Source organism: Aulonocara stuartgranti (assembly GCF_965226115.1).
Source record: "Aulonocara stuartgranti genome assembly, chromosome: 23".
Lineage (NCBI taxonomy): Eukaryota > Metazoa > Chordata > Actinopteri > Cichliformes > Cichlidae > Aulonocara > Aulonocara stuartgranti.
Genome location: NC_138958.1, coordinates 46,436,761 through 46,449,668, shown reverse-complemented (window position 1 = coordinate 46,449,668; position 12,908 = coordinate 46,436,761). Strand labels below are relative to the sequence as shown.

Below are 12,908 nucleotides of genomic sequence, written 5' to 3'. Positions count from 1 at the left end.
GCAGTACCACAACAAATACAATGCCTTAAGAAAGATCAAGAGACAAGTAAGACACATGATTTTTAGTATATATACATATTTGTGTGGTGTGATTGAGAAACGGCGGGTCCAGAGGAGTCATCTGTATTGCAGATCATACAACATTGCACACAACAACAATGTGTATCTTTAAAAAAAAATCACATTTAATGATTTCTTAATTTGATTTTTCAGAATATTACTGAGAATAATAAAACGCAGGGGATAATGGAGAAGAGCCAGTGGGATCTGAAACATATCCGTCTACATTCGGGAAGGCTCACCAGGCTGGATGACTTTGTTGTCCAGTATCAAATCAGTCACACAGCGCTGCTGAAGGAGTACGAAGACTCAAAAAGAATGCTTCAAAGAAAGGTTTGCAAAATGACTGGCTGATGTCCATCAATGCTTTGCCGTTTCAAAATGGAACATTAAAAAAAAGTCTTCTTGATGTGGTGGCATATTGAGGTGCCCCACGTTGTGATGTTATAGCTTGGTTGCACCTGTGTGTCTTACTGGACATTTTTGTGTGTTTTGGTTTATTGTAAATTAAGGAAAATGTTGTCACAGCATTTCACTTGTAATTCCTAAACAATGTTCAATGACTCATATTTTTGGTTCAGAAATTTAGAGTGGACGAAGAAAAATGGAAGGAACGTCGCCAAAAAAAGAAGAGGAGATATGTAACAGTACTCCGCAAGCCATTTCCTTTCAGGAGATCTCCAAAGATGGTATAAAATGTTGCGCAAATTTATCGTTCATATATAAAGACCAATATTTTGCATAACATTTTTTGTATTTCTTGTACACGATATTTATATAGGTTGCTTCCTCTATGGCCCCGAGTTCCCCTGTGCAGACTGGTAGAGTTGAGGATGTTACCTTGGAAACTCCAGAATTCCAGGTAGGATTGACAACTGCTAACATAAAGGATTCATCAAAGTAATAGTAATGCCTTCTTTTTCCATAGAAGATCCTTTCCATGACACAGTAATCAGTCATGGACACGTGTATGAAGGGCAAATCTTATTTATTTACATGTTGATATTCATGTTCAACTCATTCGATGTGAATATCCAGGATTTTGGTTGACTAGTTGTAACCTTAACTGACACACCCCCACTCCCCTCCCTCCAGAATTCCTAGGTAACAACCTAATATACATATCTTCCACTTCCAGCATTTGACTGCGCTCCGGCTTTTAAAGGTAGAACGGTAGAAGCCTGGGACTCCTAGTGTTAAGTGGGAGGCACCAAAATTCAAAATGAATGCAGTGATTACATGGTAAATTTTGGGAATAACTAAATAAATAAATATTTTTTCCTCAGTAGAAACTGAATGGGAAAAAGCATTCGGGAACATAGTTAGAGTATGGGAAAATTAACTTTGCAAGTGTTGCCATTACAGCTTTGAGTTTATATAGTTACCAGTGCTCAAGGGTGGCTGTAGCTCAGGCGGTAGAGCAGGTCATCTACTGATTTGAAGGTTGCTGGTTTGATTACTGGCTTCTCCTAGTCTGCATACCAAAAATCCAAGATACTAACCATAAATTGCTCTCCAGTGCATCCATCGATTGTGTGTGAATGTTACTTAGAACACACTTAGAAAAATCTGCTTGGGTGAATGCACAAGTTGTGTAAATCGCTTTGAGTGCTCAGAAGAGTAGAAAAGCGCTTTATAAGAACCAGTTCATTTACCATTCAAGACTTGGAGTGATACATTTTGAATGAATTTTCCAAAGACATATTGTTAATAACAGTCCATAAACCTTTGTTAGAAATAACAAAATCATGTCCAATAGCTGGTAAGATCGTATGTTAAGTGTGTTTTTCTTTAATGAGGAGGTCCTGTCTTTGTGGAAGAAAAGAGACACAGAGGTTGTGGTTTCTGTGCTTCCCTCAACAAACCATGGTACGTCCATAATTATCCGCCACAGTGATTTGCGAACCCTTCGACCACACCTGTGGCTAACAGGCGAGGTATATCAATGATTAATTTAAGCACTCATAACCACAATAATTCGACTGTGTAATGTAATTCAATTAAAAGGACATTATCATGTAATTATTTATCATTAACACAATTTAAATTATATAAATTACATAGCTTTGTGTTTATGAAAATTCTTTACGTAGGTAATTGAAGGGCTTTTTCATTGTCTGGCAAAAAAGGAGCAAAAGGGGATCTACATTATGAACCATTACACAGCGGGCTTGATTTTCTTTGGTGATCGGACACAGCTTTCTCGCCAAAGCTTGCGGAACGTAAGATGACTGTCCAATGTCCATATAATTATGTTCAAATACATTTAGAAAGAATTACTGATTGAATGCTAATAGAATTCCACAAACTGTAAGAAATACATAAATGTTTTCTGACAGGTAAACTTCGATCAGTAGCAGGCCATTGTCACGTTTGTTAACATTAAAAATGTACACTGGAAGTTTCTGGTAAGCAACAAGATTATAACTTTAAAGCCTGTGTATTTTTTTAATGACGATATATTAATATTGTTTTAATGATTTATCTTTGCTACAATTCATCAATGCAGTGAATCACACTGTTTATCTCCTTGATCCTGCCCCAAGTTCATCAGAGGAGGAAGACTCTAAACTCGCTGCACGTAAATTCAGGTACTTAGGCTTCAACACATTTTGTTATATGCAAATAGGCTTTACAAGTTAGTTTACTACAACTGCATTTTTGTAGAAGCTTTTTGTACCTGGCCCCACAATGCGTGTTTCTCTGTTGGCATCCTCTTGGCCAGGTCTCATTTGCAAAATAAATCAGTACGGTTAAATAAAAATTATCAGGTGAACAAATTATTAAGACAATAATTCTGATGGCAAAAGAGCCAAACGAGACAGGCCAAAAAATAAATAAATAAAAAATAAATACAATTCTCTTTAATTCTGTAAAATATCTTTTTTTTTTAAATTAGGAAATATGACATATACCAAATTGTATTCTGCTTTGTAATAATGTGCAGTGATTACTTAAAAATGAGGAGAACCCGCCACGCAAAAACAGAATGGGTCGACATTAAATGGAAGGGAGGTGTCTTGACCCATCCAGTGCAGAAGGATGGCTTCAGCTGTGGAGTATTAGTGGTGATGGTAAGTGATGATAATATACATTTGTATATAATTTCTTACTTGTTTGCCATGCCATCATGCCATGGTCAGAAGAATATCCACATCCATAACAGTAGCTGTAATAGATATGAATACATCTTAATTCTAAATTTCACAGTATACTGCACAAATTAAGTATATGGTTAATACTTTGGTGCCCTAAGTCATGCAGATTTTGTGACATACTCTTTTTAGGATTTGCAAATATTAAGGCTGCACAGCGATTGCAGATAGTACTTATACTTTAAAGAGAGCAAGTCACCGTAGGGAATTATTTCCTGTGTCATAATGGTGCATTATCAGTAATCTCATTCTCTCACTGAGCACGCTCTGGTGAATGGCTAGCACATCATGATGCAGGTGGTATGTATTGTCCAGCATTGTGGTTAACTTGGAAAACATCCACATCTCTGACAGCACCTTACGAGACTGTAGGGCCACCCTGTGGACTCACTTTATTGAGTCTCTGTGGCACTAGCATAACACAGGTTGCGACTCTCCACAACATTTTTATAGAATGTACTGAGTATTGCCCAACAGATGTTAAAAGAAGTCAGCTGCCCACACATTGGAAGCAGACTATATCTAATAACTAGTAACTAGAGATGTTCCCTATTTCAGTTATTCATCAGCTTAAAAGAATATACATGGCTCTGGCCCTTACTGTAGAGTGGAGTGTTATTTTTAACCCTGTCCATTTTGTTCTCTATGTTTACAAGGTATATCACATAGTTATTCATCCACGATGTCCATTTCAACAACTGAGTGTTAGAAGTTACCTGGTGTTCATAAAGACTTAAATCTATTTATTGCTCTTTGTTTTTCATACTGTTTATGCAAGATTATAAACATCAGAAATTTTATATTGAGCAGAATTGTGTTTTTTTTTTCACAATTAAAATTTTGAGTATTTCTCGGTAGATGTCACGGGCAGTGATGAAAGTATTTCCAGATTTTCCCGTCATGAAATTAAAAACATCAAAAGAGAAAATGGCAGAGTAAAGAAAATTGATGGCTGTGGAGATACTACAAGCATCAGGTTGGTTTGGGGGTGAATAAGAGAGAAAATGTGTGTGTGTGTATATGTATTTGAATGTATATGTGTGCGTGTGTGTAGATTGAAATGTATTATTCTGTTAGTAGTATTATTATAGTGCACAATGGCACTTTATGCTGTGGTCTAATCGATAGAAATTTTTAAGTACACAGTTTAACATATGCATGAATTGGCCTTCAATTAAAAATGTCTATCTAATGTGTTTTGATCCTGTATTTTAGTTTTTGACACTAACAGCAACTGTGCCATGTACCATATTATTATTATACCATATTATTTTCCAGTTTCTGCTGTTTTGTATTTGTTCTTAGGGTTTGAGTTGTGTGTTTAGTGTTTCTATTGTCCCTACCTGTGTCTTTCTGTTCTGTTCGTGTCCCCAAGTTGGTATTGTGAAACAGCCTGTGAGTTTCCTGTTTTACTTTGTAGGTTTGTGTCTCGTTATGCCCATTAGTTCCAGCTGTGTCCCCTCCTGTCTGCCTGTGCTCCTCGTCGCATCGTCTGTGTCTCTTCAGCCACTCACCCTCACACCGTTACACTCTCATGCCAATCCAGCAACAGGCAATCCACACAGGGTCAGGGACGCGTACAGGAAATCTAGGTACAGGAAAGAACAGGTCAGGAACTCTAATGAACAGTACTGAGAATCAACTCAATGATTTAGCACAAACTGAGAAGACTCAACAAATCACCAACCTGTGGCCTAGAGTGTCCTGGTGCCACGTGCACTTATGGACACTCTTATGTTCGAACATGGTGTTCGTTATGGCCAAGCTGTGGTTTGCACAGAAGTTCAATAACAAAACACCACTCGGGTTCAGGTCCTGGGGTCCATTCCTCCCAATCACGCCCCTCCAGGTTTCACTGTTGTTGCCCACATGAGCATTTAAGTCTCCCAGTAGGACCCTCCAGTGTCCCACCCAGGGACTCCAAGAAGGCTGGGTACTCTGAACCCCAACCCGGAGGCACAGATAACAAACCCTCTCATCCACTGGGAGGAACCCCAACATACAGGCAGCAAGCTGAAGGGACACCAGGATACCCACCCCAGGCCGCCGCCTCTCACCAGGGGCAACTCCAGACTGAGTCAGAGTCCAGCCCCTCTCCAGGAGGCTGGTTCCAGAGCCCAAGCCGTGTGTTGAGGTGAGCCTGACTATATCTAGCCGGTTCCTCTCAACCTCACGCACTAACTCAGCCTCCTTCCCCACCAGAGAGGTGACATTCAGTGTCCCAATTGCCAGTCTTGGGGTTTGGTTCGCTCCGGGACGGCGCTCACAATGCACCCAACACACATTAGTTGGTATCAAATGAGCACAACTCATCATTAATCCCACTCCATGGTCCTTAGGGTGGCACAGTTGCTTCACTCTCTCCTCTTATTCCATTAGAAAGCATTCTGTATGTCCCTAATATAACTGAGAACTTCAATAAAATCTCTGAATCTAACAATATAAAAATGGCACTGAGTCTGTGTCTGCATTTGTGTGACATTAATGTTCCACTTTAAGTTGGAGGTTCTGACTCCCACTTTTAACTCCTTCTCTTAATGTGGACGATCATACAGCTGGCTTCTTGAAAGGGGGGTGGGTGGGGGGCACACTACAGCCAAAGTACACAACAGGACAAATGAAAAGAACAATCACAACTTCTCCTGTATCAGTGTGTTGCAGTGATTGTTTAGTTTTACTATCACTCAGTGTTTCTCATCAAAGGCAGTGCAACTGTCTGTGACACTGTGGCACTCTGTCAAGATTTTTGCACATTTGTGTCTCCTTTATAAAGTCAAACAGGATTTTGAATTGTCTGACATTTGCACGGGAATCTGGAGGAGGGAGACGGGCCTTCTTCAGTTTCCTAAGAAACTGTAGTAACTCTAACTCTACTCTAAGAGAGAGATCCACTAATGCCTCGCACCAACACAAACTGGGTTCTGGAGTCAAAGAGCTGTTAGTGTTTACAAATCGAGCGCAGCGACAGGATTGTGTGTCAGAGACAGAATCTCAAAGATTTTTGTGACCCTGATGAAGACCCAATTCTGGACATTCAAACTGTGTTATGAATGTTTTTAACATCTACAGATCATTATCCAGATATTTAATACAAATAAGCATGTCTTATTTTTGTGTTTTATAGATTTGAACTCACATCTCCTGTGTTTAGAAAACAGCAGAACTTTTGTAATTGGCCCAAAAAACGAACCATGTCTGTAAGCGCTGTTTTGAGCCTTTTAGCAAATCTTGCCCTAAACAGCCTGTTGCTGTTACAAAGTAGAGAAAACATAGTGGAGTCTAATTGTTGCACCGTGGAGCTCAGCTGAACTCAGTTCTGGGAGTTGAAATCAACAGAAAGTGTTTCATTTGACACTGAAACAGTTTCTTTTCCATCCATGAAGGAAGCTTTTGTATTTCACTCAGCAAAATATACAGTCTGGACTGCACAACATTTCAGACTGCATGTGATCTGTGCACAAAAACATCGAGCTTCATGGACACACGCAGGTCCTGCTCCACTTCCTGCTGTTGCCATGGCTTTGCTCTCGTCTTGCATTCAGTCTAATTACAGCTTCTTATTCAAACTCTGCACGTCACTAATTCCTGGTCTCTCCTTGTTGAATACTTTTTATCTTCAGCTGTCCTTGAAATCATTGAAAATCATACAGTTATGTCTATAAGACTTTGGACAGAAACAACTTTCTCTAACTTTGGTTCTGTAAATTACAACAATGAATTTGAAATGATACAACTCAGATGTAGTTTCAGCTTTAATTCAGTGGGTTGCATTAAAATGTGAGGAACTAAAGCATTTTTTAGAATTACCCTATGGAGCCCCGCAGGATGTGCTGTATCAAGCATGCACCGGGTGGACTTCCTGGTGGAGCTTGCAAGAGAGCTGGCTCACTCTCATGTAGCTGGGAAGAAGGCAAGAAAAGAACAGTTGCTTCGGACACAACCCTCCACACCTAGCCCTGGAAAAAGAGCCATGTGTCAGGTCAAACACAAATGCAAGAACAATCATGCCACTGTGCGATGTGTTCACTGCTACAGATACACATGTGGTAAATGCAGACTACAGATACCATGGCAGTGCCAGGATTGTGAGTGATTGCTGAAAATGTTGAAATGTACTCACTCGCTTTTTATTATTATTTGTAAATATGTGTACAAATGGTTGGTTTTTTTGTACTGTTTTTATCAATAAATCTCAGCAACAAAGGAAATACAGCCATGTGTGTTGATTTCTCCCTAAGATGGCAAACTGAAACACAAGTTTCCTTGTGGCTCAGGAAACTAACCACTCCAAGTTGGTGACTTTTGGAGATTTATTTTCCTGGATGATTGAGAATGCATCAAGACGAACACAAAAGGAAGTTCACCGCTTTTAGCAGCTCCCCCCCAGACAAACAAAGAGGCAGTTGGCAGTTAGAAATCAGCAATCATTCACACACCCCCACTCCCCTCCAGAATTCTCAGGTAACAACCTAATTTACATATGAATGACTAGCCAATTTAGCTTCCACTTGGCTGAAGCTAAAGCCTAACTAAAAGCCTACCAGCCATTTGGCAACTCAGCCCATCACACGTCCACGTCTCTCCTTGTTTCGTCTTTTATTATGAAAGGGTTGTGTTTCCATGTTCAGTGTGTTTCATGTTGCTTCCCCTGTGGTGTCAGGTTCATTTGTGTCAGCTGTGTTTCCACTTCCCTCCTTTCTCTTCTGTGTATTTAAGTCCGCTGTCTTCCTCTGGGCAGTGTTGGTGCGTTTTCCTCCGTTCACGTTATTCCGGGTTTCAGGTTATCTCCTGATTCTGTTTAGGTCCATGTTCATGTTCATGTTTTTTCATCAGAGTTTCTCGCATGCACCTCCTCGGATTCATGTTCATGTTTTTCTTGTCATAGTTGTCATAGTCATACCGAGTTATTCCCAGTATAGGTTTTAGTTTCCGCCCCTGTTTGCTGGGCCTTGTTTTGTGTTCGTGTTTTTCAACCTAATAAATGGTTTGTTTTTTGTTAAGATTCAGTTCCATCTCTCCCTTGTCTGCTTCCGGGTTCATATTGCAATCACATCAGCCACCGTGACAATAAACTTATTTTGATTTTTAACTTTCTTTATTTTTTCAACAATATTATGTATATATAAACATTTTGCATCTTACAATATAAAGCCTGGATCCTGCACATATTGCACTTTGAACTTTAACTGTGTTGTCTGTTTATTGGAGATTGTACTACTTGAATTCATTATCCTGGTGATATAACACATTAATTCTCCATTTGGAATCAATATAGTATATAATACAGTATCTGTCTATCCATCTATATAGCTATTGAATTGAACTGGAGTGAATGGAAGAGAATTAAATAATGGATTTCATGTTCATGTTTATCTATGTTGTAACAGTGACGACTTGAGACATCTGTTTGGCACTATATGAAGAGAATTAAATAAAATTTAAATGAAAATGATATTAACTGTATTTATACATTTTATATTTTTGGATGAGACACTGTCAGTGTGCTGTTATATAACTCAGTATTTTTAAGGCCTGACTGGTGGCATTGGTGCCCATTGCTTTACTGTGCTGTTGGATGTGTATGTGGGCTATCCCTTGTACCTGACATTTGATTGGGCATCACTGTGTTGCTATGGTATGATCCTGGTAGTTGTTGTTAATAAAACAATAACAAATTCAAATTCAAACATTGCTGCATTCTTCTGTCACTGAGGATTCCAAACCTGCACTCAGTCTCCTCATTACTTTGGTATTGAACAGACAAACTTTGGAGCTCCTGCAAACTTTATTCACAAACTGCAAATATTTTACACAAATCTGCGACTGACAACAAGCACAGAGACTTCAAACAATCACTGAAGTAAGCACTGAAAGATTTACTTTAAAACAATAATGATTAAGACCTTTTTCGTAAGGTTGTTTTCCCTTGATTGCCAGCTGTTACTGTTTTTATCTTCATATCTTTCATATTTGTCCACCTAAACAATGCTGCCAGTGGCTGCCTGGGACTGCCAGTGTTAATGTTTAGAAACAGACACAGTGAAGGGTAACTTACCACAGCTCGAGCCATTTTAGGCGTCTGTCAAGGCAAAGACGCAGGATTTGGTTTCTCTGTGTAAGATTACAGGACAGTTGTCAGTTTCATTTTCAAGTCAGTTGGATAAATTCATATCACACTTCTCAAACTGTATCATTAAATCGTGTGAATTTTTAAAGAAAAATCCAACAACAACAATAATAATATGTAACAGAGCAAAACGTCAGATGACTTAAATGTTCCTCTGCAACACAAAGTCAAAGTCTGCCTCCTCCACAGGCAAAGGAGAAGCTCCCACGCTCATCCAGTGCAGACCGTTGTGCTCTGGACAATGAAGTTCCCGCTTTCATGTTCCGACCTATCAGCGCACCTGCATGTGAGCTCCTAAGTCCACCACCTGCTGATGCCAGCTTTCAGTCAAAGGACACAGACAAGATCATGCATCCAGATTTGAAAAATGATCGTTCATCCCTGGATGATGACGTGACATTTTTCATGTGTCCTAGCGATGTTCCTCTGCCTCCGAGACCTCCACCCACTGCAGAGGTAGGTCTCTGCAGAAAGCGCAGGTATTCTACTGCTTTTTCTGTTAATGATGAAGAGGAACATTTGATGCCCAAACGCATGAGACTGATGAGTTGGGATGTCTCTAAGTCTCCAGCTGCTGAGAAGGAGTATGTTTGCTTTACGTGTCCTGAAGACAAGAGGTCTGAGTTACCTCTCAGCTCCCTCCAAGGCCATCCACCATCACAGGTCAATAATAATGACACTGACCAGTGTACCATTCTGCTGCCTCCTGAAATCCCAGTACCTCCAAGTCCTGCCCCTGTTGGAGTTCTAGAAACTGTTGATTTTCCTTGTGTTGATAATTAAATACATGTTTGTGGTAATAAATACATTTTTGAGCAAATACGTGTTGAGATGATTCGGTTGCTTATGATGGTTATAATTATCCAAACAGTATTATTCCTAATAAGATCTTTACTTTTTCTACTTATTTTCTCCATGACCTATTTCGATGTCTATTTTGAAGATCCACTCATATCGTGACAGTATGCTTATTCTCAGTAGAGTGTATAGCCACATGTGAACAAATAATAAATTAAAGTCACTCATTAACAACTTACCACATACACCGGAGCTGAATTCAAGATGTAAGCAGACGTTTCACAGATATCTTGGTTGTCTTTCCATTTCCTACACTAACAGTATCCTGAGAATTGGCTTATACAGCTGATATAAAGGTGAAATTTGATGACTTAATCGAAGCATCATCAGCTTAAATGCAAATGAATCCACTGTACTTGAGGTAACCTAACACTGACCATGAACGCCACAATCACTGTGCGCCAGTCCAACACAGTGCTTTACTGTGAACTCACCACAGTACTGCAAACTAAAGTGTTTATCTTCCAGTCCAATCCAATCCATCTTTATTGAGAAAGCACTTTAAAAAACCCAGGACAAAACCAAAGTGCTGTACAGTAAATGAGTTAAGAACAATAGAATAAAACATAACAGTAAAAAAATAAAACACATAATACATAAAAAATGTAAACAGCCCTATATTTCAAAACAAGATAAAACAGCAAAAATAAACTAAAAAACTCAAACTAAAAACCAACATCTTACAAGGTGTCAAAGGTCAGGGTGAAGAGATGAGTTTTCAGGAGTGATTTAAGAACAGGCAGAGAAGAAGCCTGTCTAATCTCTAAAGGCAGATCGTGTCACAGTTTCAGAGATGCTGCAGCAAAAGCACGATGTCCTCTAAGTTTACGCTCAGTCCTGGGAACATTCAGGAACAGCTGATCAGCTGACCTGAGACAGCGGGTGGGTTTATAAGACTGTGGCAGCTCAGAGAGTTAAGATGCAGCTAGGTCATGGAGAGCTTTAAGAGACATTAATACCAATAAGCTGCTAACATGATGTTGTATTTTATTTACATGTCTGTTTTAGCACTTTAACATTTGCATCTGTCTAACTGGCTAACCATGCAAGACTATTGTAAGCATTGCTCTGTAATAGTGCGACATTTTGGACCCCAGGAGGTCCTTCTGTATCTGCACGATGTTTGACCTGCAGTCTTTATAGCCGCCTATGTATATTCTTTTAAACCTTTTTATTGTTTTTAAATGATAGTTACGGACCAAATGTTAAACTATATAGTTGAATATATAGTTAAAGTGTTTCTCTAGATACAGAGAAAGGTTTTACATCAAAAGGTCATCTGTCTGCATATAAAACAGAAGCTTTCATGCAGATGCACTTCCTGTTTAGAGACTTTGAGGTTTAGGTAGTGACGGGGGTGATTTACTGAGCGTGTAAGTTTTCCTCCTGTCAACACACTCTACAATGCCGCCCACATGCCACTCCTGTCCAGTCTTGAAAGCAAAACATGTATGTATAGTATAAAATGGTGAAATGCTGATTTCCATGTTTCAATTGAATCACTTGATTGTAATCAATTGATTGCAGAGACTTTTGTCAAGACCCTATAGAATCAGAAGTCCCGTGAACATGCACTAATAAAAGCTGCAGTTGTAATAGGGGATAAAGTAGTGTGCACAATGTGTGTTTGGATAAGATGTCAGTAATGCATTCACATTAAAATCACAGGGTTTCTTTCTTTTTCTTATTTTTCTTACATATCATGTAAAAAAAACACTCCTGCAGCATTTTTTCTCTGCCACAGATTTAGGAGAGGAAGAGTCCAGCATTTCAACACCTGTGCAAATGTTAGTTTATTTGATAGGTGCATCAGTAGTAATTATTTAAATTAGAGTTTTCAGCAGTGTTGTTGTATTTACAGCAAAGTGCCTGCAAAGTGTAAAAACTAATTAACTGATGATACTAGACCCTTAAAAGAGATTAACACCACTAGTCAAGTCATAATGGCTACTTACAAATACATAAGCACTCAACACAACCCACACAGTGATCTAATGCACAAAAACAAAGGAGACTTAAACTGGCTGAATCAATTACTGTAAAGAAAACATGGAGGAAGGCTTCCTGTGGTGTCTGGCTGCAGTATAGGTCATAAACCTGCCTCCTGCATTACAGCAGACAGGTCAGGGGTCAAATGAAAAGCAAAATGTTTACCTCAGATAAGGGATGCACCGATACCACTTTTTTGGAAACCAGTACGAGTACTTGCATTTCAGTACTCGCCGATACCGAGTACTTAATAAAAACATGATTTAAATTTACAGGTAACAGCTTTAGTCCTATAATTTAACAACAAACAAACAAGGGACTGGTTTGGAATTAAGAACATTTATTTAAAATAAAAGCATGTTGTATGCAACATATTACAGAATAAATAATTATAAAAAAAATGTAAACAGTGACAGTGCAACTCAAGTATTTTTCAGTTTATTTTAAACTCTGCCGCTTTGGACAACACAAGGGGCATTAATAAACATCTTTGCCATTTAGTGCACAATATGTGAATAAACTAACAACATCCACTGACATAGAACTGTGGCAGTCAGTGCAGCTGAGGTAGGTATTAACATCAAGTCTAAGATGACTCACTAAATGGAGAGAAACAGTGAGTGGCAGGGTTTTTTAAGAAAAGTAGCTTTTCTGCATCATCAGCAGTCAGACTGTTTCTGTTTTCATCTATAATGTGTGACACTGAGCTAAAAAGCCTT

General features: G+C 39.0%; 2 protein-coding genes across 2 annotated transcripts in view; one reads left to right on the top strand and one right to left on the bottom strand.

Annotated features, from left to right (window-relative positions):
- LOC309701482 (uncharacterized protein) overlaps positions 1-12,908 on the bottom strand; it is a 2,150,955-nt gene that overhangs the window by 292,438 nt on the left and 1,845,609 nt on the right. The window lies entirely within an intron of this gene.
- On the top strand, positions 3-4,769 carry LOC309701523 (uncharacterized protein). Its single transcript, XM_082525776.1, has 6 exons — positions 3-46; positions 214-393; positions 642-749; positions 842-922; positions 4,061-4,191; positions 4,636-4,769. Exons 2-6 carry the CDS (start codon positions 247-249, stop codon positions 4,658-4,660), a joined length of 492 nt encoding a protein of 163 aa, XP_082381902.1. The 5' UTR covers positions 3-46; positions 214-246; the 3' UTR covers positions 4,661-4,769.

Bases quoted from the DNA above. Each gene is read 5' to 3' on its own strand.
- LOC309701523 (XM_082525776.1), top strand. From the start codon at position 247: ATGGAGAAGAGCCAGTGGGATCTGAAACATATCCGTCTACATTCGGGA. The intron at 923-4,060 runs GTAGGATTGACA...TAAAATTTTGAG, and splicing joins TGGAAACTCCAGAATTCCAG to TATTTCTCGGTAGATGTCAC. The intron at 4,192-4,635 runs GTTGGTTTGGGG...TTTACTTTGTAG, and splicing joins GGAGATACTACAAGCATCAG to GTTTGTGTCTCGTTATGCCC.